General features: G+C 45.4%; 4 protein-coding genes across 5 annotated transcripts in view; 3 read left to right on the top strand and 1 right to left on the bottom strand.

Moving 5' to 3' along the window:
- LOC121273703 (zinc finger protein 229-like) overlaps positions 1 to 27,216 on the top strand; it is a 1,112,939-nt gene that overhangs the window by 181,309 nt on the left and 904,414 nt on the right. The gene's annotated exons all lie outside the window — the stretch shown is intronic.
- On the top strand, positions 1,363 to 2,088 carry LOC121273591 (zinc finger protein 239-like; the record flags this gene model as incomplete). The annotated part of the gene is made up of 1 exon (XM_041180747.1): positions 1,363 to 2,088. A coding segment is annotated over one exon (726 nt), but the record flags the coding sequence as incomplete, so codon positions are not given.
- On the top strand, positions 12,254 to 15,048 carry LOC121273694 (gastrula zinc finger protein XlCGF7.1-like). 2 transcript variants are annotated; one of them, XM_041180850.1, is made up of 3 exons: positions 12,254 to 12,535; positions 12,769 to 12,888; positions 13,673 to 15,048. In XM_041180850.1, exon 3 carries the CDS (start codon positions 14,031 to 14,033, stop codon positions 15,024 to 15,026), a length of 996 nt encoding a protein of 331 aa, XP_041036784.1. In that variant the 5' UTR covers positions 12,254 to 12,535; positions 12,769 to 12,888; positions 13,673 to 14,030; the 3' UTR covers positions 15,027 to 15,048. The 2 variants fall into 2 exon arrangements, with proteins under 2 accessions (XP_041036784.1, XP_041036785.1); XM_041180851.1 differs by lacking the exon at positions 12,254 to 12,535 and having other exon boundaries at positions 12,602 to 12,888.
- On the bottom strand, positions 21,404 to 25,434 carry LOC121273700 (zinc finger protein 2 homolog). Its single transcript, XM_041180860.1, has 2 exons — positions 25,380 to 25,434; positions 21,404 to 23,215 (listed from the first exon to the last, which is right to left on the bottom strand). The coding sequence occupies exon 2, from the start codon at positions 22,863 to 22,865 to the stop codon at positions 21,939 to 21,941; it is 927 nt and encodes a 308-aa protein (XP_041036794.1). The 5' UTR covers positions 22,866 to 23,215; positions 25,380 to 25,434; the 3' UTR covers positions 21,404 to 21,938.

Raw genomic sequence — 27,216 nt, forward strand, 5'->3', positions numbered from 1 at the left:
CGCCCTCCTCTGGGCAACATCTGTGAGGAAATCAATGTTTCCCCCTTTCCATTTCTTTTCTCATTCTGGGGGCAAATTGTTGACTTGCAGGAACTGAAGGGAAAGGAAGTGAATCCAGGGACGGTGCAGACTCTGGAAAGGTTGGCCCAGGTCTCTCTCTCTTAAAGACATTGACATCCTTTCCTCCTCAGCTTGACGCATTTATTTGTCTGGCTAAAAGGATGGTCTCTTTCCTCATGTTCACAATTAAAGGGGTGGTCTCCCAGGAGATGGCTGACATTTAAGGGGGAAGTAAATTAATATAAGACGGGGATATGCCCAGTTGTTGTTGATGCCTTGTCCATATACCATTTAAGGCTTTATAAACTTAATCTATTCTTAATTATTGGCTTATAATGTATTGTAGCTACAGTTATATATTTCCAGTCAGAGTCATTATCGCAGAGAAAAAGTATATTCAGCAACGCGAGTCCATGCTGAATCACATCCCAGTTTATTTCCTTCAAGGGCCCCATCCAGTTTCATTTTGGAATCATTCATTTTCTCTGCTTCCACCACCCTCATAGGCAGCGAGTTCCAGACCATGAGCACTTGCTGCAGAATTAAAGTTTCACCTCATCCTCTCTCTATTGCTAATCAGTAAACATACATATATATTTCTATACATAGATATTTAGGTTGGTAGCCTGCCTAAGATTTTCAGGTCTCTGTGTCCAGGACTGGAAAAAATGACCATGGATCTGTTGATCAGCATGAATCGGCACCTTCAGGAGAATTGGGAGGGAGTGTATCAGGTACAGCAGAATGCGAATGGAGGGCAAGTGTATGGGATGGAGATTTGTATTTGATAGTGATGATTTTTGTAAATTCCTTCCACAGGATATTAGAGGGGGAAGATTTGCAGACAGAAATCTCAAATCAAGCTTCACTTCAAGATATAACAAAGTTATTTGATTAATTGGATCTTGAATATCATTGGCCCTTTGAACCGAGCAGGAGAAATGTTTTTCTGTTCTGTCTGCTTCAAAAGGTTTTAAGCCTCAGTGTGAGTGGAAAAACACCGAGAGAGACGCATCTGAGTGAGTGTTCCAGTGCACTGACTGTGGAAAGAGCTTTAACCAGACACACAGGCTGAAAAATTATTGCCCCATTCACAGTGGGGAGAGACCACACGTGTACTTTGTGTGTGGATGAAGCTGCCTTTGATTATTGAACCTGGAGAAACATAAGTACACCCACACCATGGAGGAACCATGGAAATGTAGGGACTGTGGGAGAGGATTCAAGTCATTCAAGAGGATTCAAGCTCAGTTTGAGCTTGAGATTCATCGACGCAGTCACACTGGGGAGAGGCCATTCACCTGCCCTGAGTGTGGGAAGGGATTCAGTGTTTCTTCCAACCTGCTGATGCACCAGCGAGTTCACACTGGGGAGAAACCGTACACCTGCTCTGAGTGCGGGAAGGGATTCACTCGGTCATCCAACTTGCAGACACACCAGCGAGTTCACAGCGGGAGGCGGCCATTCACTTGCTCTGAGTGTGGGAAGGGATTCACTCTGTTATCCCACTTGCAGACACACCAGCGAGTTCACACTGGGAAAAGACCGTACACCTGCTCTGAGTGTGAGAAGGGATTTACTAATTCATCCAATCTGCAGAAACACAAGCGAGTTCCCACCGGGGAGAGGCCATTCAGCTGCTCTGAGTGTGGCAAGGCATTTAATCAGTTATCCCACCTGCACACACACCAGCCAGTTCACAATGGCGAGATACCATTTATTTGCTCTCAGTGTGGAAAGGGATTCGTTCAGTTATCCAAGCTGCTGTTACACCAGCGAGTTCACACTGCCGAGAGGCCATTCACCTGCTCTGTGTGTGGGAAAGGATTCACACAGTCATTCAGCCTGCTTTCTCACCAGCGAGTTCACAGTGGGGAGAAGCCATTCATCTATTCTGTGTGTGGGAAGGGATTCAGAGACACGTCCAGCCTGCTGATACACCAGCGAGTTCACACTGGGGAAAAGCGTTTTCCGTGCTCCACATGTGGGAAGGGATTCTCTCAGTCATCCAGCCTGCTGACACATTAGCAAGTTCACACCAGGGAGAAGCCTTTCACGTGCTTCACATGGGGGAAGGGATTCACTCAGTCAACCAGCCTGCTGACACACCAGCGAGTTCTGATTACAGGGGTTGGATTCTGTTGTTATTGCTGCTGTTAATCACATCCAGAACTGAACCATGTTCATTCTGACACTGGGTGAAGTGGGAGGGTCAGAGGGTTTCTTTCTGCTGGACTGGCCGGTCTCATGACTTTGTTTCCAGTGGGCTGATGCTCTTTGAGCCTGGGAGTGCACATTTCCAATGAAATGATCCACAAGAGCTAATAAAGTACATATATTTTATCCTGGACAGTAAATAGTATTTTTCCTACCACTACAGGTGGATCTAAAATAAATGCATTTGTCCCTGTTTCATTCAGTCTTCAGCACAGGGCCAGGCCAGTCGGCTCAATTGTCAGTATTTACGCTCCACATGAGTTTCCACCCACCCCTCTTCAACTCCCCCCATCAGCATATCCTTCTATTCCTTTCTGCCTCATGTATGTATCTAGCTTCCCCTTAAATGTATTCATGCTATTCACCTCAACCACTCAATGTGGTAGCGAGTTCCACATTCTCACCACCCGCTGGGTAAAGAGGATTCTCATGAAATCCCTGTTGGATTATTGAACCCCTTCATCATCTTAAAGACTTCCATCAGGTCACCCTTCAGTCTTCTCTTTTCTAGAGAAAAGCAGCCCCAGCCTTTCCTGAGAGTTAAATGCTCTCAGTTCTGGTATTATTCTTGTGAATCTTTGTTGCCCCTTTTCCAGTGCCTCTAATTCCTTTGTCTAAATGGAGATCACAAATGTTGTCAGTACTCCCAGTGTAGTCTAACCATGGTTTGAAACAAGTTGAACATAACCTCCCTGCTTTTCAATTCTATCCCTCTAGAGTGGAACCCACAATTTAGGAAAATGTGAAGTTCTTCGAGAGGGTGCAAGAACAAAGAACAAAGTACAGCACAGGAACAGGCCCCTCGGCCCTCCAAGCCTGCGCCGATCATATTGTCTGTCAACTAAAACATTTTGCACTTCCGGGGTCCGTATCCCTCTATTCCCATCCTATTCATGTATTTGTCAAGCTGCCTCTTAAACACCACTATCGTACCTGCTTCCACCACCTCCTCTGGCAGCGAATTCCAGACACTACCCTCTGCGTAAAAAACTTGCCCCACACATTTCCTTTATAGTTTTCTCCTCTCACCTTAAATCTATGTACCCTAGTAATTGACTCTTCCACACTGGGAAAAAGGTTCTGACTCTCTACTCTGCCAATGCCACTCATAATTTTGTCAACTTCTATCAAGTCGCCCCTCAATCTCCGTTGCTCTAGTGAGAACAATCCGAGTTTCTCCAACCTCTCCTAATAACCTCCAGACCAGGCAGCGTGCTGGTAAACCTCCTCTGCACCCTCTCCATTACCTCCACATCCTTCTGGTAATGTGGTGACCAGAATTGCACACAATATTCCAAGTGTGGCCTAACCAAGGTTCTATACAGCTGCAGCATGATTTCCCAGCTTTTACACTCAATACCCCTGCCAATGAAGGCAAGCATGCCATATGCCTTCCTGACTACCTTATCCACTGCATTGCCACTTTCAGTGACCTGTGGACCTGTACACCCAGATCCATCTGCCCATCGATGCACTTAGGAGTTCTGCCATTTACTGTATAATTCTTGCCTGTATTAGACCTTCCAAAATGCATTACCTCGCATTTGTCTAGATTAAACTCCATCTGCCATTTCTCCGCCCAAGTCTCCAACTGATCTATATCCTGTTGTATCCTTTGACAATCCTCTTCACTATCTGCAACTCCTCCAACCTTAGTGTTGTCTGCAAACTTACTAATTAGCCCAGTTACATTTTCCTCCAAATCATTTATGTATACCACAAACAGCAAAGGTCCCAGCACTGATCCCTGCAGAACTCCATTAGTCACAGCTCTCCATTCAGAAAAGCAACCTTCCACAGCTACCCTCTGTCTTCTATGACCAAGCCAATTCTGTTTCCATCCTGCCAGCTCACCACTGATCCCGTGCGACTTTACCTTCTGTACCAGTCTGCCATGAGGGACCTTGTCAAAGGCCTTACTGAAATCCATGTATATAACATCCACTGCCCTTCCATCGTCGATCATCTTTGTCACTTCCTCGAAAAACTCGATCAAGTTAGTGAGACCCGACCTCCCCTTCACAAAACCATGCTGCCTCTCACTAATACGCCCATTTGCTTCCAAATGGTAGTAAATCCTGTCACGAAGAATCTTCTCCAATGCAGAGGAGAGTTACAAGAATGGCACCAGGGATGAGGGATTTCAGTTTGTTGGAGAGACTGAAGCAGCTGAAATTTCTCTCTTTGGATCATGGAGTCATTGAGATATACAAGGAGACTATTCAGGCTTTCAAGTCCATGCTAGCTCTCTGTAGAGCAATCCAGTTAGACTGATTTCTCCATTCTATCCATGTATCCCTGAAAGTATATTTCCCTCAAGTGTCCATCCAATTGCCTTTTGAAGTTGTTCATCTTCTCTGCTTCCACCCCCCTCATAGACAGCAGGTTCCAGGTCATTACCACTCGCAGTGTGAAAATATTCCACCTCACATCCTCCCGGCATCTCCTGCCCAAAACCTTAAATCTGTGTCCCCCTCCTCCTTGTACCATCAGCGAATGGGAACAGCTTTTCTTTGTCCACCTTATCTCAACCTGTCATAATCTTGTACACCTCTATCAAATCTTCCCTCAACCTCCTTTGCTCCAAGGAGATCAACCCCAGCCTGACGTCTACAATAAAGAGAAGATCAAAGATGTTAATGCTTGAAATCAATTGGGAATGTTTGATTTCTATTTTTAAAATATGATGAATATATTGTATTGGACAGTAAAGGAATTGGAGTAACCCGGGTGATCAGTGGAATGTATCAATCTGGTATCCTCCTACATTCTAATGAAAGTCAGGGAGGTGTAGATGAGATGAGAGATAGATTTCTCTGGGAGATATTTACATCCTTGCCTATGAATTTTGTTTTAAAGAAAACCACATTTGACAGTGTAGCCACCACCTGAAATATCAGGACCATAACAGGGGGAGATAAGCAAAGACAGACACTCACATTGATCTTTTGATAAACACACCTGAAAGTTCAGAATATGTGGCCTGACATTGGGATATCGGTGTGAGTGTGCAGATGTGATTTGTTACATGTGAAGACAATAGGACGCATAAATTCATGGTGAAGTGGACCGAGGAATTGGTCCCAAACATACACAGGTACTTGACAAACCGCCTGACATAAAATGGTTAATGTAATGAGAATGAGACAATATTTTGACATCATCAAAGCATTGACACATACTCCAGAGAGAAACTGACTGTAAAACAATCAGTAAAGAATTAAACTCACTGGTCATGGTCAAAAAGTGACTAAAATTGAACCAACAGAGATCAACATTTGGATTGGGTCAACTAAGGGCTTGGGAGAAATAATACTGAGTGAGAACTGTCCACAAGTTGGACAGGGGTAAGGAGAGAGCTGGAGAATCTTTTACTTCCATGCTTGATCTGTTGCTTGAAGTAAGTGTCCTTATGTACTAGTAACCTAGAACTCACGGCGCTCCTCCAGGAGAAAAGACCGAGTAGATGTTACCCCAAGCGGGGCCAGAACAGAACTAGAAAACAATGGAGTGAAATTGAGTGAGGTGTCAGAGAGAGAGTTCTCCTCCCCCTCAAGATGTGGACTGTAAGAATCCTGGGGAACCCCCTACTTCAGGTTTTCATGCTATTTAGTGAACACTAAATTAAAAATTATGACAGGCTGTGCATTTATTTTTAATTTGATTGTTACACTTCTCCTGTTTTAATTCCTGTTGTGATTACTCTCTGGGTGAGGATGGTTGACAGGTGACAGGATGGGAAATTGTGGTTTGGGTCTTCATTAACCAAATGTTTTATTGATCTGAAAGGTGTAAAAGGGGCCAAACTTCAGCAGAAATCTGGCAGAGCTGAGAACAGACAACTTGCTATCTGGGATCAGGGAGGTGAACAGCTCCCAGAGGACAGAGAAAATAAGAGTGCCTTGAATCCTAGACGACACCTGGGTGTCAAGGCCACCATGTTTTCACTGCTTGGCTTGGGAATGCTGACTCCCTGTACTGGGGACGGAGTGTGGGAACCCAATTGTTTGAGAGTTTGATGTGGCTTGCGTGGGTACAGGTGGTTCAATGACAGGTTTTGTAATTGGTCCATTCAAATGTTAGCTTGGCAATGATTGGGTTAAATCAGTCTCCATAGACGTTGTGATGTAAAAATGTATCAGAAGGGATTCCCCGAACACAGATTTGTAGAGGTTTTACGTATTGCATTGACTGGTGCCATGGCATCTGGGGCAGACCAGGGAGCATTTATGTGGAGATGGTGCTTCTACCCAGAGTGTAATGGTAGTGCTGCTGCACTTTGATACTACTGCTCAGACATGAGCATGTGTCAGGTCTTATTTATACTGAATAAAATCTAACCATTGTCACCAATAAGGGTTATCACTGTGAATCATTTCAGAGTTTGGGATAAGGGGGTAAATGGTTAATACATACAAATTAGGAGCACGAGTAGGCCATTCGGCCCCTCAAGCCTGCTTCACCATTCAATAAGATCATGGCTCAACTGACTGCGGTCTCAATCCACTTTCCTTCCTACATCCTATGCCCTTTCACTCTCTTGTCAATCAAGAATCTATCAAACTCAGCCTTAAAAATACTCAATGACCCTGCCTCCACTGCTCTGTGAGGAAGAGAGTTCCACAGACAGGCAACCCTCAGAGAAATAAATTCTCCTCATCTCTGCCAAGAGTGGGAGACCCCCTTATTTTTAAACCGTGTTCCCAATTCTAGTCTCTCCCACAAGGGGAAACATCCTTTCAGCATCCACCCTGTCAAGTCTCCTCAGGATCTTATAAGTTTCAATAAGATCACCTCTCATTCTTCTGAACTCTAATGGATACAGGCCTAAGCTGTCCTCAGAGGATAACCCTCTCATTCCAGCAATCAGGTGAGTGAACCTTCTCTGAACTGCTTCGAATGCAATTATGTCACTTCATAAATAACGAGACCAAAATTGTACACAGAACTCGAAATGTGATCTCACCAAGGCCCTGTACAACTGCAGGAAAACATTCCTACTTTTATATTCCATTCCCTTTGCAATCAACACCAACATGCCATTTGCCTTCCTAATCACTTGCTGTATCTGCAGACTAACTTTTTGTGGTTCATGTACCCCCAGATCCTACTGTACGTCAAGAGCTCTGAAGTCTCGCTCCATTTTAATAATAAGCTATTTTTTATTATTCTTGCCAAAGTGGACAAGTTCACATTTTCCCACGTTATACTCCATCTGCCAAATTTTTGTCCACTCTCTTTACCTCTTTAAGTACTCTTCACAAATTATTCTCCTACATACCTGTGTGTCATCAGCAAATTTAGACACATACATTTGACCCCATCATCCAAGTCATTGATGTAGATTGTAAATGGTTGAGGGCTCAGCACTGATCTCCTGTGGCATCCACTTGTCACATCTTACCAACCTGAAAATGACCCATTTATGCCTGCTCTCTGTTTCCTGTTAGCTAACCAATCCTCTACCCATGCTAATATGTTACCCCATCCATCACAAGCTCTTATTTTGTGTAGTAACCTTTGCTGTGGCATCTTGTGAAATGCCTTCTGTAAATCTAAATAAACCACATCTACAGGTTCCCCTTTATCCACATTTTTTTGTTACTTCCTCAAAGAACTTTGATAAATTAGTGAATTACGACGGACTCCCTGAAACCGATTTTCTAACATTGTGTGTAAAAAGAGAAATAAAATCTCATCTCCCCCTCTGTCTCCTTTGTCCACTACCTTAGAGGGACTCACTTTCTGTTAAAGAGCCTGCCTACCACTCTCATCCTCCTTCCCTAAAGTGAATAAATTTAATCAGGAAAAGTCCAGAAAAATCAAATCTTTTTACTGATAAAAGTTTATTAAGGAAACAGAACATGGTGAACAAAACAAACAGAAAATTACTTGAGGATCAAAGACATCCAGAGTAAAAGGATGTGCATGGTATTCTGGACCCAAATGGTTTCTCTTCAGCTACTCTGTACCCTGTTCCTGTGACTCCCCACTTTGGACACAGGGGCACTGAACCCCGGGGGTCGGGTCACCATCAGCCCGGGTCACCCCCTCCCCTGCCCCGATTGGTTGGAGGCCCATTTCCCAGTCAGTCCTCCAGCACCTTCCTGTCTCTCTATCAGGACGAAGCCTATGGCAGTTTCCCAACTTGGGTGCAGGCCCCATTATTCTCAGCTAAATTCAGCCCTCAGCTCTGTCATTGACATGAGCAATAGAGAAACAGAAAGGTGCTGGAGGCTCAAATAGGAAGTTGAAGCTTGTGGCTCTAAACAAATGTTAGGATCTCTGTAAAGACTAGTAATTTCTAAAAAGAAATTCAAATTCCCAGTGAACAAATTAAGGGATCACATGACAAGACTTCAAGTTTTATCACTTTTACTGCAGCAAACAAACTAGAAGCAACATTGACAAAACACTATGTTTGTAGGCAAAGTATACGTATACCTTAAACTATAAAACAGAATTCTGCTCTTTTACTTTTGACACAATTAAAAATCCTACTCCACAGTTATATTTTACTCTGTTCCTGAAGTAGACACTCAATACTCCCAGAACCAGTCCAAAGTGATCCTCCACTCCCGAGGGTTTATTTCCATTCTTTTCTTTGCCAAGTCTGGCAATTATTAATGCCAGAACTGACTTTCACCATGAAGGTTCTCCTGGGGATTCTCCCTCTAACTCAAGCAAGCTGAATCTTCCAGCCTTGTTTTCAATCCTCACAAATTTGGTCTTTCAACTTGAGCATGAAGTCCCACCCACATTGCTGCATGGTGAACCATGCAGACTTGTCACCTCTATCTGTTCCCTCCTTCTCTCGATCCTGGCAGACTGATCAGTCTGTGAAATTCAGAGATACCTTTGAAAACCTTCCAAACCAATCGTACAATGGCTTCCTATGCACCTTTCCCCTCTCAAAGCCAATTTCCATTGCAACGGGAATCACATGGGCCAGGTAGACATGTCAATTAGCCATCCTTTAGACTCCCAACTTCATTCTATCTTGAAACTAAATAGACAATTAAAGTATAACCGTTTACAAAATCTGACATTTTCAACATCTTCCTGGGATTTTGGACACTAACAGTCCATCCACTCTCAGCAGAGATAGTTTTGCCATTTTCTGCAGGTGTGACCACCCTGCAACTTCTTTCCAGTAAAATAACCTGGGGCTCCCTTTAATCTTTAACAGTCAAGACACCCGGGTTTGAATTGTGGAGTTCAGAACAGGTCACATCACCCCCTTCATTCTTCCATTTTACCCTGAAGTGAAAACACGGTCTCAAAGCAGAACGATTATATAGAACCTCACGTATCTAACACAACACTTAAATACTTATCAATAAATATGTTATTTATACTGGAGTTTTTATTATTAGATTTAGTAGTTGGAGGCAAAGGGTGGAGGCTTTTCAAGGGTAACTTTCCCTCCCTAACGTTATATTCTCTATAGTGTCAGCCATGGCTCAGTGGGTAACACTCTCCCCTCTGGGTCAGAAGGTTGTGGGTTCAAATCCCAGTTCAAGGGATCTGAGCACAAAAATCAAAATCAATTTTCCAACTGCCAGCACCGAGGCAGCTCTGCACTGTTGGAGGTGCTGTCTTATGGATGAGTTGTTAAACAAAGGGCCCATCTGCCCTCTCAGGGGGATATAAAAAGTGGCACAGCCACTATTTCTGCCCCTCCCTCCTTGCCAACTGCAAGGGTCAACATGCTTCAGTCCTGTCCTGGATGTGATTAACAGCAGCAGTAACAGCAGAATCGAACCCCTGGAATCACTTGTGAACTCGCTGGTGTCTCAGCATATTGGATATCTGAGTGAATCCCTTCCCACATTCAGAGCAGGTGAACGGTCTTTTCCCAGTGTGAATTCGCTGGTGTGTCAGCAGATGGGATGGATCTATGAATCCCTTCCCACACTCAGAGCAGGTGTATGGCCTCTCCGTGCTGTGAACTTGCTGGTGTGTCAGGAGGTTGGATGAATGAGTGAATCCTTTCCCCCAAACAGAGCAGGTGAATGCCTCTGCCCAGTGTGAACTCGCTGGTGTAGCAGGAGGATGGATGAATTAATGAATCCCTTCCCACACTCAAAGCAGGTGAATGGCCTCTCCCCAATGTGAACTCGCTGGTGTTATAGCAGGTTGGATGACTGAGTGAATCCCCTTCCACATTCAAAGCAGGTGAATGGCCTCTCTCCACTGTGAATTCTTTGGTGATTCTGCTGGGTGGCTAAGTAACTGAATCCCTTCCCAAACTCAGAGCTGGTGAATGGCTTCTCCGCAGCATGAACTCGCTGATGTGCCTGCAGAAGGGATGAGCTACTGAATCCCTTCTCACACACAGGGCAGGTGAATGGCCTCTCCCCGGTGTGAGCACGATGATGAGTTTCCAGCTCAGATGGGAACCAGAATCCTTTCTCACAGTTCCCACATTTCCATGGTTTCTCCATGGTGCCTGTGTCCTTGTCTCTCTACAGGTTCAATGATCAGTTGAAGCCTCGTCCATACGTAGGACACATGTATGGACTCTCCCCACTATCAATGGTGTGATGTTTTTTTCAGTCTGTGTAACTGGTTAAAGCTCTTTCCACAGTCAATGCACTGGAACACTCTCACTCGGGTGTGTCTGCCTTGGTATTTTTCAAGTCACACTAATGTTTAAAATCTTTTGAAGCAGACAGAACAGATAAAGGTTCTTCCTTCCAGATTCAAAGGCCAATAATAACCAGGTCCCAATGAATCGAGTGACTCTGTAAGATCTTGAGCTGATGTTTGGTTTGAGATTTCTGTCTGTAAGCCTTCCCCTTCTAATACCCTGTAAAAGGAATTTACAAAAGTCAGCACTGTCAGGACAGGATAGAAATTCAGAATTATTCTAGTTTCTATGGAATAATCTTTCCTCTCTTGTTACCCAAAAGCTGTAAATCTCCATCCCACACACTCTCCCTCTATTCTCACTCACCTGTATCTAATATACACCCTTTCAACTGCTGAAGCTGCTAATCAATGCTGATCAACAGATCATGCTCACTGTTTCCTGTCCTGGATACACAGACCTGAAAATCTTCATGCAGGCTGCTAGTCGTATATCTGTCTATATTACTGGAAAAAATTGTGTGCAATATACAGTCATGTTAGATTTGATTAGCGATATGGTGGTGGGGGAGGAAGAATTTTATTCAGGCAGTGAGTGGACATGACTTACAACAACACTAGAATTCAGAACATCCAATTCTAGTTGCTATGACCCCTGTGACTGGAAATATATAAAATGTATGTCAGGTTGCGACAGTACAAAATACAGAAATATGAATAAATATATTTTGTCAGAGAACCATAAATAATATATTTAATATGTATCAGAAAACAGCATTAGACATATCTCTATCCCATCTTAATTTACTGTCCACTTAAATGTCAATTATCTGCTGGGGAAACCACCCCTTTAATTGTAAACATTAGGAAATAGACCATCCTTTTAGCCAGACAAATAAATGTGTCAAGCTGAGGAAGCAAAGGATGTCAATGTCTTTAAGAGAGAGAGAGACCTGGGCCAACCTTTCCAGAGTCTGCACCCTCCCTAGATTCACTTCCTTTCCCTTCAGTTCCTGCAAGTCAACAATTTGCCCCCAGAATGAGAAAAGAAATGGAAAGGGAGAGAAAAGAAAGTGTTTTACTCACAGATGTTGGACACAGGAGGAACATTTAGTCTGTGTGAAGCTCAATCTTCAATCACACAAAGCCCGCGCTCTGATTGGCCGGAGGAACAGAGGCCTTCTGGTCCTCCAACTCTTCCCATTGGTCAAACCCTGAGCATGACGGGAAGGGGTGGGTTCTCCCCCGTACATGCGCAGCTTCCCCTCTCCCGAGTTCTCCGAGCGGCTTCTCGCTCTGGCCGGAGCCGTCAGCCGGTTGTCTGGAAACCTTGGCTCGAGGAGGGGGAGGGGGAGGGGGAGGGGGAACAATGGGTGGGGGCGGGACTCCCGTGTCCGCGCGTCTGGCCTGCGGACTGGAACCCGAGGACGTCACCGTGGAGCAGTGTGATTCCTATTGGCTGATCCGGCAGGATTCCATCGTGGACGTCACAAAGCGGAAGTTAGACAATGAGCTTCAGACGAAAACTTCCTCCTCTGGGCAACATCTGTGAGGAAATCAATGTTTCCCCCTTTCCATTTCTTTTCTCATTCTGGGGACAAATTGTTGACTTGCGGGAACTGAAGAGAAAGGAAGTGAATTCAGGGAGGGTGCAGACTCTGGAAAGGTTGGCCCAGGTCTCTCTCTCTCTCTCTCCGAAAGACATTGACATCCTTTGCTCCCTCAGCTTGACACATTTATTTGTCTGGCTAAAAGGATGGTCTCTTTCCTAATGTTCACAATTAAAGGGGTGGTTTCCCCAGGAGATGGCTGACATTTAAGGGGACAATTTTAGGGTGATTTACTGTCCTGTATTTTAAGGGATTGCTCCCTATTTTACCTTTTGTCCCGTATTTTTAGGACAGCCTGTGGGAAACTGATCGCTGGAGTGTCCAGGGTGTCTTTGAGTGAGTCGAGTGGGATGACAAGTCAGTGAGTCGGCCAGCCGAGAGACGATGTTGTGACTGAACAAGATAAGTTGTAAGTTTTAGTTGATTTTAACCCCCAACATCCTTCCCATTATTATTTTCTCAAGACCCCTTCTCCCCACAGCCCCCCTCCTTGAAACCAAAACCCCCCTAACCCACTCTCTTCATCACCAGCATCCCACCATCCCCCCAGCCCGACCACCCATGCTTCCAGCCCAACGGCTGAAGTGTCCTGTATTTTATTTTGTAAATATTTTGCCAGTCTGGACAGTATAATAATGGAGGACATAGATATGTCCAATGTTGTGATTGGGGACTCTTTAGATATATTATTTATAGTTCTGTAATTAAGTTCGTTTCTTATCCTTTCCAGTTTTGTAATATAGGACTGTAGCTGCGTTATGTATTTGCAATCATAGAGTCAGTATGGCACAGAAGCAGCCCGTTTGACAACTTGAGTCCATGTGATTCTCTGAAGAGCAATCCAGCCAGTCCCATTCCCCCTCTGTCTCCCCATTCTTCTGCAAGTTTATTCCCTTCAAGTGTCCATCCAATTTAATTCTGATGAAGAGTCATAGCGACTCGCAACGTTAACTGCATTCCTCTCTGCAGATGTCAGACCTGCTAAGTTTTTCCAGCTATTTCTGTTTTTGTTTCATTTTTAAATTATTGACCATCTCTGCAGCCACCATTCCCATAGGCAGTGGGTTCCAGATCATCACCACTTGCTCCTGAAAGAAAGTTCCTCCCCACAGCCCCATGTATCTCTAATCATGTGATAGAGTTCTGTGTATTACACACAATTTTAGTGCAGTAATGTTGGGTGTATATGACAGCAGAGTGAGAATATTAGAAGAGGAGGATTTCCAGACAGAAATTTCAAACCAAACATCAAGGTCTATCAGTCACTCAATTCATCGGGATCTCAATATCATCGGCCTTTGAATCTAGAAGGAGAAATGTTTGTCTGTTCTGTCTGCTTCAAAAGATTTTAAACATCAGTGTGACTGGAAAAGCACCAAGACACACACCTGCGAGTGAGAATGTTCCAGTGCACTGACTGGGGAAAGAGCTTTAACCAGCCTGAAAGAACATCACACCATTCACAGTGAGGACAGACATTATACATGTCCTGTGTGAGGACAAGGCTTCAGCTGATCATCGGATCTGGAGAGACACAAGGGCACACGCACCATGGAGAAACCATGGAAATGTGGGGACTGTGGGAAAGGATTCAGATCCCCATCTGAACTGGAAGCTCATCGACACACTGATGCTGGGGAGAGACCGTTCATCTGCTCTGTGTGTGGGAAGGGATTCACTCATTCATCCAACCTGCTGACTCACCAGCGAGTTCACACTGGGGAGAGGCCGTTCACCAGCTCTGTCTGTGGGAATGGGTTCAGTCAGTTATCCAGCCTGCAGTCACACCAGCGTATTCACACTGGGGATAGGCCATTTATCTGTTCTGAATGTGGGAAGGGATTCAGTAATTTATCCGACCTGCATAAACACAAGCGAGTCCACACTGGGGAGAGGCCGTTCACCTGCTTTGAATGTGGGAAGGCATTTATTGATTCATCCAACCTGCTGCGACACCGAGTTCACACCAGGGAGAGACGGTTCACCTGCTCTGAGTGTGGAAAGGCATTTATTGATTCATCCACCCTGCTGACACACCAGCAAGTTCACACTGGGGAGACACCATTCACCTTTTCCGAGTGTGGGAAGGCATTTAGTAATTCATCCAACCTGCATAAACACCAGCGAGTTCATACCCGGGAGAGACCATTCACCTGTTCCGAGTGTGGGAAGGGATTCAGTCGGTTATCCAGCCTGCAGATACACCAGCGAATTCACACTGGGGAGAGGCCGTTCACCTGTTCTGAGTGTGGGAAAGGATTCGGTAATTCATCTGACCTGCAGAAACACAAATGTGTTCACACTGGGGAAAGGCCGTTCACCTGCTCTCAATGTGGGAAAGGATTCAGTAATTCATCTGACCTGCATAAACACCAGCGAGTTCACAACGGGGAAAGGCTGTTCATCTGCTCTGAGTGTGGGAAAGGATTCAGTAATTCATCCGACCTGCATAAACACCAGCAACTTCTCACTGCCAGGAGGCTGTTCACCTGCTCTGAATATGGGAAAGGATTCACTCAGTCACCCCACCTGCTGAGACACCAGTGAGTTCCCACTGGGGAGAGACTGTTCACCTGCTCTGAGTGTGGGAAGGGATTCACTCAGTCATCCCACCTGTCGAGGCACCAGTGAGTTCACAAGTGATTACAGGGGTTGGATTCTGCTGTTATTGCTGCTGTTAATCACATCCAGGACTGAACCATGTTCATTCTGACAGTTGGTGAAGTGGGAGGTTTGGAGGGTTTCTTTCTGCTGGACTGGCCGGTCTCACGACTTTGCTTCCAGTGGCTGATGCTCTTTGAACCTGGGAGTGCACATTTCCACTGAAATGATCCACAAAAGCTGATGAAGTACATTTATTTTATCCTGGATAGTAAATGGCGATTGTTCCTACCACTACAGGTAGATCTAAAATAAATACAGAAAGTGTTGGGAAAACTCAGCAGGTCTGGCAGCATCTTTGGTGAGAGAAACAGAGTTAATGTTTCAAGTCCAATATGACTTTTCCTCAGAACTTCAGAGATGGAGAAATGTGATGGGTTTGATGCTGTTGAGAAAGGGGGAGGGTCCGGTAGAAGAAAAGGGAAAGTCAGGGATTGGTTAGAGGATGGGCAAGATTAAATAACAAAAATATCATGGAACAAAAGACAAAGGGAGAAGTAATAGTTGTAGTAAAGAAACAAAGCATTGGTCCAGAGTAAGTGTTAATGGTAGAATAAAGCTCTGTCTGAAAGCAAAAGCATGAAAACAAGATGCAGACTGGCACTTGGTCAAAAAAAAATCAAAACACAGCACAGAGTTGACAGTCTGAAGTTGTTGAACTCAGTGTTGTGTCCAGAAGGCTGTAAAGTGCCTCATCAGAGGATGAGGTGCTGTTCGTCCAGCTTGTGTTGAGCTTCTCAGGAACACTGCAGCAAGCCGAGGACAGAAATATGAGCATGACAGCAAGGTGGTGAATTATAATGGCAGCAACTGGAAGGTCAGGGTCATGCTTGTGGACTGAGCGGAGGTGTTCCACAAAGAGGGCAGCAAACAGGGTACAGATGAATTAAAGAGAAACCATTTGGGTCCAGAACATTGTGCACATCCTTTTACTCTGGTTGTCTTTGATCCTCAAGTCATTTTCTGTTTGTCTTTTAACCATGTTCTGTTTCATTACAAACTTTTGTCAGTAAAAATATTTGATTTTTCTGGACTTTTCATGATTAGATTTCTGCACTTTAGGGAAAGTGGGTGAGAGGGGTTGGCAGGCTCTTTAACAGAAAGTGAGTCAATAGTATCTTTCAATCGTGTAAGATACTTGAAGGGGAAGAATTTGCAGGGCTGTGGGGAAAGAGCAGAGCAGTTGGATAAATCAGAGTCCTTTCAAAGAGATGGCAGGGGCATGATGGGCGAATGGACTCCTGCCTGTGAGTCTGAGCTTCCTGCTTTTGTGCAGGTTAAAAGGGACAGATTTCATTTCAGCCTCTTCTCTGTATCTGTATTTAAAGAGACGGGTTTCTGTTTAGTTCTGAGTGACCAATATAACAATGTCTCCACTCCTCCGTATATTTAAACATGGAACAAAGCCTTTCATGGCCTATTATAGTCAACAGCCTTCCTGTAGTTCTCTCTGGTTGCAGCAATAGTCCCATTGTTCTGCTCCATGCAACATTGTACGAAAATGGTTAAATCCAATAAAATTAACCCAGTAATAACAATGATCAATGGTCTAATGACAACAAGCCTCATTCGAGATGTGGTAATGCTGAGTTAAGGATTAACAGTGGGTTTCAAAAACCATCTTGGGTTTGCAAGTTGGTCTTTAGCTGTGGACATACTGAGTGACCCCTGGGGCAGGATTGTGGGCAATCGCTGTTGGTTCAGGAACCTGAGGAATATTCACACTTCTACCTAGGGTTGTCGCCCAGTTGAGGTGGGGAAAGTCACTCGTGTATTTCACAATTATGCCTTTTTCTTTAAATAAACATTGATATTGTTTGTTAATTCAGTGTCCTATCTTGCCTGATGGTTAAGTTTCTTTCAAATTAAAGCATTTGAGAGGGTCAATTTGAAATTTAGGGATTTAGTTAGGGACCGAGTAATTAGGCGCCTGCATCCAATTTTATTTACATATCCCTTTAACACTGAGAGACGGCCTCAAGAAGGTGCAAGATAGATTCACAGGGATGATACCAGAACTGAGAGGGTTTAAGTTACAGGATAGATTGAACAGGCTGGGAATATTTTACCTAGAAACGAGAAAGCTGAGGCTGACCTGATAGAGGACTTTAAGATTATGACGGGGGCGACACGGTTGATGTCATCAAGTCATCACTGTCAGTACATGATAGAAATTCAGAACTGAGAATTCCAGTTCTCATGAAACATGTTTCTCCCTCTCAAACTATAACTGACCCCAGACGCTCCCTCCTCCCTGTTGATTGTAACCCTAATTCATCCGATTATCCTCCTCCTGCTTTTCCCTCAATTCTCCTCCCCTGAAGGTGCTGACTCTCTGGTTCAGTTTCACACTCACCTATTGCCCTCCCCAATGTGTCACCCAGGTGTCAGAATCTTGACACCTGAAGTTAACAAACTGTCCAACAGGAGATTCACTTTGCATTGATGGGCTGGGCTGGGCTATGCTGTGAGAATGAGACAGTTGATCAGACTGTTTATGATAGGGGTCTTGGAGTTGGGGGCAGTGGGGAAGTTCAAGTGTCAGCCTTTAAGTAACACAGCAACTTGTATTTATACAGCACCTTTAACATAACATAACATCCCGCGGAGTTTCACAGGATCATGGTGAAACAAAATTTTAACAAGTTATGATGAAAGTATTCAAGAGCATGATTTTAAAAATTTATTCACAGGATATACGCTTTGCTCGCTAGACCAGCATTTATTGCCCATCCCTAGTTGCCCATGAGAAGGTGGTAGTAAGCTGCCTTCTTGAACTGCTGCAGTCCATGTGGTGTAGGTACACCCACAGTGCTATTAGGAAGGGAGTTCCAGGATTTTCACCCAGCAACAGGGAAGAAACTGTGATATATTTCCAAGTCAGGATGGAGAGTGACTTGGGAGGGGAATTTCCAGGTGGTGCTGTTTCCATCTATCTGCTGCCCTTGTCCTTCTAGATAGTAGTGGTCGTGGGTTTGGACGGTGCTGTCGAAGGAGCCTTGGTGAATTCCTGCAGTGCATCTTGTAGATGGTACACACTGCTGCTATTATGCATTTGGTGGTAGAGGGAGTGAATGTTTGTGTACGGGGTGCCAATCAAGTGGGCTGCATTATCTTGGACAGTGTCAAGCTTCTTGAGTGTTGTGGGAGTTGTGCTCATCCAGGCGAGAGTGGAGTATTCCATCACACTCCTGACTTGTGCCTTGTAGATGGTGGATACGCTTTGGGGAGTCAGGAAGTGAGTTACTTCGTCACAGGATTCCCAGCCTCTGACCTGCTCTTGTAGCCACAGTAGTTATGTAGCTGGTCCAGTTCAGTTTCTGGTCAATGGTAACCCCCAGTATGTTGATAGTGGGGGAATTCAGTGATGGTAATGCCATTGAACGTCAAGATGCGATGGTTGGGATTCTCTCTTGTTGGAGATGGTCATTGCCTGACACTTGTGTGGCATGAATGTTACTTGCCACTTGTCAGCCCAAGCCTGGATATTGTCCAGGTCTTGCTGCATTTGGACATGGACTGCTTCAGTATCTGAGGAGTCGCAAATGGTGCTGAACATTGTGCAATCATCAGCGAACATCCCCACTTCTGATCCTATGATTGAAGGAAGGTCATTGATGAAGCAGCTGAAGATGGTTGGGCTGAGGACACCACCCTGAGGAACTCCTGCAGTGATGTCCTGGAACTGAGATGATTGACCTCCAACAACCATAACCATCTTCCTTTGTGTTAGGTATGACTCCAACCAGCGGAGAGCTTTCCCCCTGATTCCCATTGACTCCAGTTTTGCTAAGGCTCCTTGATGCCACACTCAGTCAAATGCTGCCTTGACGTTAAGGGCAGTCACTCTCACCTCACCTCAGGACTTCAGCTCTTTTGTCCATGTTTGAACCAAGGCTATGGTGAGGTCAGGAGTTGAGTAGTCCTGGCGGAACCCAAACTAGGTGTCAGTGAGCAGGTTATTGCTAAGCAAATGCTGCTTGGTAGCACTGTTGATTACCCCTTCCATTACTTTTTTAATGATAGAGAGTAGACTGATGGGGCGGTAATAGGCAGGGTTGGATTTGTCCTGCTTTTTGTTTACAGGACATACCTGGGCAATTTTCCACATAGCCAGGTAGATACAAGTGTTGTAGCTGTACTGGAACAGCTTGGCTAGGGACACGGCAAGTCCTGGAGCACAAGTCTTCAGTACTATTGCTGGAATATTGTCAGGGCCCATCGCCTTTGCAGTATCCAGTGCCTTCAGCCGTTTCTTGATATCACCTGAAATGAATTGAATTGGCTGAAGACTGGCATCTGTGATGCTGGGGCCCTCCGGAGGAGGCCGAGATGGATCATCCATTCGGCACTTCTGGCTGTAGATTGTAGCAAATGCTTCAGCCTTATCTTTTGGACTGATGTGCTGGGCTCCCCATCATTGAGGATGGGGATAATTGTGGAGCCTCCACCTCCAGTGAGTTGTTTAATTGTCCACCACCATTCACGACTGGATGTAGTAGGACTGCAGAGCTTACATCTGACCCGTTGGTTGTGGGATCGCTTAGCTCTGCCTATCATTTGCTATTATACTGTTTGGCACACAAGTAGTCCTGTGTTGCAGCTTCACCAGGTTGACACCTTATTTTTAGGTACGCCTGGTGCTGCTCCTGGCATGCCCTCCTGCACTCTTCATTGAACCAGGATTGGTCCCCTGGCTTGATGGTAGTGGTAGAATGAGGGATATGCTGGGCCATGAGGTTACAGATTGTGGTTGATTACAATTCTGCTGCTGCTGATGGCCCACAGCGCCTCATGGATGCCCTTTCTTGAGTTGCTAGATCTGTTCGAAATCGATCCCATTTAGCACAGTGGTGGCATCACACATGATGGAGCGTATCCTCAATGTGAAGATGGGAGTTGGTGTCCACAAGGACTGTGTGGTGGCCTCTCCAACCGATACTGTCATGGACAGATGTATCTGTGACTGGTAGATTGAGGATGAGTCAAATCTGTTTTTCCCTCTTGTTGGTTTCCTCACCACCTGCTGCAGACCCAGTTGGGCAGCTATGTCATTTGGGACACAGCCAGCTTGGTCAGAAGTGGTGCTACCGAGCCACTCTGGGTGACGGATATTGAATTCCCCTACCCAGAGTACGTTCTACGCTCTTTCCACCCTCAGTGCTTCACAACATGGAGAAGCAACTATACATCAGCTAAAGGAGGGCGGTACGTGGTAATCAGCAAGAGGTATCCTTGCCCATGTTTGACCTGATGCCATGAGACATCATGGGGTCCGGAGTCGATTCATGAGGACTCTCAGGGCAACTCCCTCCTGACTGTATACCACTGTGCTGCCACCTCTGCTGGGCCTGTCCTGCCGGGGGGACAGGACATATACAGGGATGGTGATGGTGGTGTCTGGGACATTATCTGTAAGGTATGATTCCGTCAGGATGACTATATCAGGCTGTTACTTCACTAGTCTGTGGGACAGCTCTCCCAATTTTGGCTCTAGCCCCAAATGTAAGGAGGACTTTGCAGGGTCGACAGGGCTGGGTTTGCCGTTGTTGTTTCCAGTGCCTTGGTCAATGCCGGGTGGTCCATCCGGTTTTATTCCTTTTCATTGACTTTTTAGCGATTTGATACAACTGAGCGACTCGCAACGCCAGAGTCAACCGCATCACTGCAGATCTGGAGTCACATGTAGGCCAGACCAGGTAAGGATGGCAGATTTCCTTCCTTTAAGGACACTAATGAACCAGATGGGTTTTTACAACAATCGACAATGGTTTGTTTCATGGTACAGATTTTTATTGAATTGAAATTTCACCATCTGCCGTGTCCGGATTCGAACCTGGATCCCCTGAGCATTTCTCTGGGTGCTTGGATTCCCAGCCCAGTGACAATACCACTCGCAACCACCTCCCCCTATTTATATGGCTAATCCAGTTCAGTTTCTGGTCAATGATGACCCCCAGGATGTTAACAGGAAGCTCAAAACTTCTGCTCCTCTTAGTGAAGACCTGACTGCTTGGTACCGGAGAAAATGGTATTTCCATAACTCTCACTGCTGGTCTCTCTGCGGGTCCTCGAGGCAGGAACTGCTCACCAGGTACAGTCATCGTTACCTCTCTCCAGCGCCTCCTTCAGGACAGGGACAGGGACTGCTCACCAGGTACAGTCACGTTACCTCTCTCCAGCGCCTCCTTCAGGTCAGGGACAGGGACTGCTCACCAGGTACGGTCATCATCACCTCTCTCCTGTACCTCCTTCAGGACAGGGACTGCTCACCAGGTACAGTCATCGTTACCTCTCGCCAGCGCCTCCTTCAGGACAGGGACTGCTCACCAGGTACAGTCATCGTTACCTCTCTCCAGCGCCTCCTTTTCTGCCAGTTTTTTATGAGCAGCTTTCAGAGGTTTCTTCACTCTGTGGTTCCTTCAATAACACCGATCTGTTTTTTACATCGATGTCTAAATTGCTGCCACCATGTGCGGAGATCTGTCGCTCTAGCTCGGACCCTAGGCCTGGGACGTGGCTAGCAGACAGACTGTATACACACTCTGGTATCTTCTTAACACTTGTTTATTAGTACTACACCCAAACAGGTTACAGGGAAGGCAGGTTGTTCCGAGGCACAATTCCAACCTCTCTCTCTCTCTCAGAGACAGAGTCTAACATGTGACTGACTGATATCAGTGGAACATCATTAACTACGTCATACATTAGCATATCCCATCTGTTAACCCTTTCTACTACAGTTCGATCATGGATGTGATGAACAGCAGCAAGAACAGCAGAATCAAATCCCTGTAATCACTTGTGAACCCACTGGTGCCTCAGCAAGTTGGATACCTGAGTGAAGCCCTTCCCACACTTGGAGCAGATGAACGGCCTCTCCCCGGTGTGAACTCGCTGGTGTGTCAGAAGGTGGGATGAATCACTGAATCGCTTCCCACATTCGGAGCAGGTGAAGGGCCTCTCCCCAGTGTGAACTCGTCGGTGCTTCTGCAGTGCAGATGAATCAGTGAATCCCTTCCCACATTCAGAGCAGGTGAAGGGCCTCTCCCCAGTGTGAACTCGTCGGTGTGTCAGCAGTTGGGATGACTGACTGAATCCCTTCCCACATGCGGAGCAAGTGAATGGTCTCTTCCCAGTATGAACTCGCTGGTGTATCAGCAGGTAGGATGAATCAGTGAATCCCTTCCCACACTCAGAGCAGGTGAACGGTCTCTCCCCAGTGTGAACTCGCTGGTGTGTCAGCAGTTGGGATGACCGAGTGAAACCCTTCCCACACTCAGAGCAGGCGAACGGCTTCTCCCCGGTGTGAACTCGTCTGTGTGTCAGAAGGTGGGATGACTGACTGAATTCCTGCCCACACTCAGAGCAGGTGAATGGCCTCTCCCCGGTGTGAACTCGCTGGTGTGTCTGCAGGCTGGATAACTGAGTGAATCCCTTCCCACAATCAGAGCAGGTGAATGGCCTCTCCCCAATGTGAATTCTCTGGTGTCTCAGCAGAGTAGACGAACGGCTGAATGCCTTCCCACATTCACTGCAGTTGAACGGCCTTTCTCCAGTGTGAACTCGCTGGTGCATCAGCAGGTTGGATGAATCACTGAATCTCTTCCCACACTCAGAGCAGGTGAACGGCCTCTCCCCGGTATGACTGCGTCGATGAGTTTCCAGTGCAGATGGGGTATGGAATCCCTTCCCACAGTCCCCACATTTCCACAGTTTCTCCATGGTGCGGGTGTCCTTGTTTCTCTCCAGGTTCAAAGATCAGTTGAAGCCTCGTCCACAGACAGTCTCTCCCTGCTGTGAATGGTGCAATGGTTTTTTCAGCCTGTGTTACTGGTTAAAGCTCTTTCCCACAGTCAGAGCACAGGAACACTCTCACTCAGGTATGTATGTCTCGGTGCTTTTCCAGTCCCAGTGATGTTAAAGCCTTTTAAGCAGACAGAACAGACAAACACTTCTCCTTCCACATTCAAAGGCTGATGATATTCCGGTCCGAATAAACCAAGCGACTCTGTCAGGTCTTGACATGACGATTGGTTTGAGAATTCTGTTGCAAATCCTCCCTTTCTAACATCCTGTAAAAGGAGTTTACAAAAGTCATCACTGTCAGTACAGGATAGAAATTCAGAACAGACAATTCTAGTTTCTGTGGATCATTCTTTCATCTTTTACCCCAACAGTCATCCCACACACTCTTCCTCCATTCTCACTCTACTGGGCCTAACATTCACCCTCCCAGTTCTCCTGAAGGTGCTGATTCATGCTGATGTACAGGTCCATACATACAAATGCACAAACATACGAACATACAAATTAGGAGCAGGAGTTGGCCACTTGCCCCCTCAAGCTTGCTCCACATTCAATAAGATCATGACTGATCTGAATGTAACCACAACCTCACATTACTTCCCACCCCCAATAACCTTTCACCCCCTTTTTAATCAAGAATCAATCTACCTGTGCCTTAAAAATGTTCAAAGACTCTACTTCCATCACCTTTTGAGGAAGAGGGCTCCAAAGGCTCACCACCCTCTGAGAGAAAAAATTTCTCCTCATCTCTGTTTGAAATGAGCGACCCCTTATTTTTAAAGTGACCCCTAATACTAGATTCTGCCACAAGAGGAAACATCGTCTCCACATCCACCCTGCCAAGACCCCTCAAGATTTTAAAGGTTTCAATTAAGTTGCCTCTTACTCTTCTAAATTCCAGTGGATACAAGCCTAACCTGTCCAACCTTTCCTCAGAAGACAACCCGTCCATTCCTGGTATTAGTCCAGTAAACTTTCTCTAAATTGCTTCTAACACGTTTGCATCTTTCTTTAGATAAGGAGACCATCACTGTACACAGTAATCCAGATGTGGTCTCACCAGTGCCCTGTATAACTGAAGCATAACCTACCTACTTTTGTATTCAATTCCCCTCACAATAAATAATAACATTCTATTTGCTTTCCTAATTATTTGCTGCACCTGCATATTACCTTTAGTGATTCATGCACTGGAACACCCAGATCCCTCTGAATTTCAGAGGTCTGCAAGTTCTCACCAATTTGATAATATGCTCCTTTTTCATTCTTCCTGCCAAAATGAACGATTTCACATTTGCCCACATTATACTCCATTTAACTGATCTTTGCCCACTCACTTGACTTATATATGTAACTTTGTAGCCTCCTTACATTCTCTCTACAATTTAGTTTCCTACCTATCTTTGTGTCATCAGCAAAGCTAGCCACCATTCCTTTGGTCCCTTTATCCAATTCATTTATAAAAATTGTAAAAAGTTGAGGCCCCAGCACTGATCCCTGTGGCACACCACTCGTCACATCCTGCCAACCAGAAAAAAATTGGTTGAACATGATTTCAATTTTACAAAACCATGTCGACTCTGCTTGATTGCCTTGAATTTTTCTCAGTGCCATGCTATAACATCTTTAATAATAGCTTCTAACATTTTCCCTGTGACAGATATATAGTCACTGCTTCATGTCATGGACACAGAGACCTGAAAATCTTTATGCAGGCTGCTAGCCATATATATGTGTATATACTGGACCACAGATGTGTGTAACATGCACTATATTACTTGATTAGAGACACAAAGCATGGAAGAACCTTATTCAGGAGCGAGTTGTGATGACCTCAAACTTGCTGCCTGTAAGGGTGTTGGAAGGGGAACTGATCAATGATGTGAACACAAAATTGTACGGTCACTTGAAGGAAATAAACTTACAGGGGAAGGGGGCTGACTGGATTGTTATACAGAGAGTCAGCCATGGACTCGCATTGCTGAATGGACACCTTCTGTGCTGTAATGACTCTATGACTGGAAATTTATAATGTAGCAACAATACTATATTAAAACGCTAGAAATAATAATCAATTAAATGTATTACAGACCCATAAATAATATCTAATATGTATCAAATAACAACACGAGATATATCTCTGTCCTGTATTAATTTACTGTCCCTTTAAATGTCAGCCATCCCCTTTCATTGTGAACATTCGGAAAGAGACCATCATTTTGGCCAGACAAATAAATGTGTCAAGCTGAGGGAGCAAAGGATGTCAATGTATTTAAGAGAGAGAGAGAGAGAGAGACCTGGGCCAACCTTTCTAGAGTCTGCACCCTCCCTGGATTCACTTCCTTTTCCCTCAATTCCTGCAAATAAACAATTTCCCCCCAGAATGAGAAAAGAACTGGAAAGGGGGAGAAAAGAAAGTGTTTTACTCACAGATGTTGGACACAGGAGGAAGTTTTAATGTGTGTGAAGCTCAATCTTCAGTCACACAAAGCCGGCGCTCTGATTGCCTGGAGGACCAGAGTCCTTCCGGTCCTCCAATCATTCCCATTGGTTAATCCCTCACTTGAAGACAATGGGACAGCGGAAGATAAGGGAAGGCCGGGGCGGGGGGGGGGGCTTCTTCCGCACATGCGCAGATTCCCCCTCCCTTAGCCATGCGCAGTCCCGGGCCGCCTGCCCACGTGGCGGATGGAGCGGTTTCTCGAGAGAGCGGCGACTGTGGGAGCCGCCACCGCCATTACTCCTCCGGATCCCAGTCTCCAAATTCCTGGCACTGGGATGGAAAGTGAGGGTCAGGGGGCAGTGACCCCGCCCTGACACAAAGTACATGTGGGTAGTCACTGGATTTGATTGTGACGTCCGCTTTAGGAAAACAGTTCGTTAACTTCAGGTGTAAAGATCTAGAGACTTGGATGACATATTGGGGAGGGCAATAGGTGAGTGTGAAACTCAACCCGGGAGTCAGCACCTTCAGGGGAGGAGAACTGGGGGAAAAGCCGTAGGGGATAATAGGATGAATTAGTGTTAAATTAAATAGGGAGGAGGGAGTGTGTGGGGGACAGAGATTTATAGCTCGAGAGGTGGCAGGACAGTGACATTGTCAATGGACCGGTATCCCAGAGACTCCGAGTAATTCTCTGCGGACACGAGTTCGAATGTCACCACAGCAGCTGGCAAAACTTGAATTCAACAAATACCTGGAGTTTAAGTTTTGATGCTGACAGTGAAACCATTGCCGATTGTTGCAAAAACCCTTCTGATTCCATAAGGAAATCTGCTGTCCTTACCCAGTCTGGCCTACATGTGACTCCAGACCCACAGCAATGTCGTTGACTCGTTAATGCCTTCTGAACAAGGGCAATTTGGTATGAGCCACCCACATCCCAGAAACGACTGAGAAAAAGGGAGTAGGATGTTCTATGACATAATCTTAAACAACTTTATCAATTTCTGTTTCAAAATGCTCCTTTGGACCTTGAACCCGCAATGGACTATGTCAGAGGTAAAGGCCATACTGGGCTCAATAACATTGAAAATACAGCACAGAAACAGGACGTTTTGTTACATTGAAGGTTGTTGTTTTATTGAAGGCTGCCCCTTGAATTCCCTCACTTCCCCCTAACTCCAAGACCCCTATGATGAATAGTCTGATCAACAATCTCATTCCCACAGCATAGTCCAGTCCAGCCCAGCCCAGCCCAGCCATTCTCAGTGAATCGCCTCTCCTCAGGCCCCCTTGTGACTCTGTCCCTGCTCTCTCACTGTGCTGAGTTCAGGTGTGAACAAAACATTTTTGTCTTCAGATTTTCACTCTGAAAGGTTTAATGCACCAGGAGACGATGAATAGGCTGGGTCACTTCACTCTTGGAAAGACAGGCTGAGGGCTAATGGAGGTTTTTATAATTCTGAAAAGTTTTGATAGACACAGAGAATGTTTCCACTTGTAGGAGGAAGAGCAAAACTAGAGGCCATCAACATAAGATAGTGATTGATTAATCTAATCGGGAATTCAGGAGAAACTTCTTTCCCAGAGAGCGGTGAGAATGTGGAACTCACTACCACAGGAAGTGGTGGAGGTGAATAACTTGGATACATTTAAGGAGAAGCTGGGTAAACACATGGGGGAGAAATGAACAGGAGGATTCGCTGAGAGTGAGATGAGAAAGAATGAGAGGAAACTCAAGTGAGGTATAAACACTGACATGGATTGGATGGGCTGAATGGCCTGTTTTTGTGCTGTATATTCAGTGTAATTGGACCTGGTATT

Source organism: Carcharodon carcharias (genome assembly GCF_017639515.1).
Source record: "Carcharodon carcharias isolate sCarCar2 chromosome 27 unlocalized genomic scaffold, sCarCar2.pri SUPER_27_unloc_1, whole genome shotgun sequence".
Lineage (NCBI taxonomy): Eukaryota > Metazoa > Chordata > Chondrichthyes > Lamniformes > Lamnidae > Carcharodon > Carcharodon carcharias.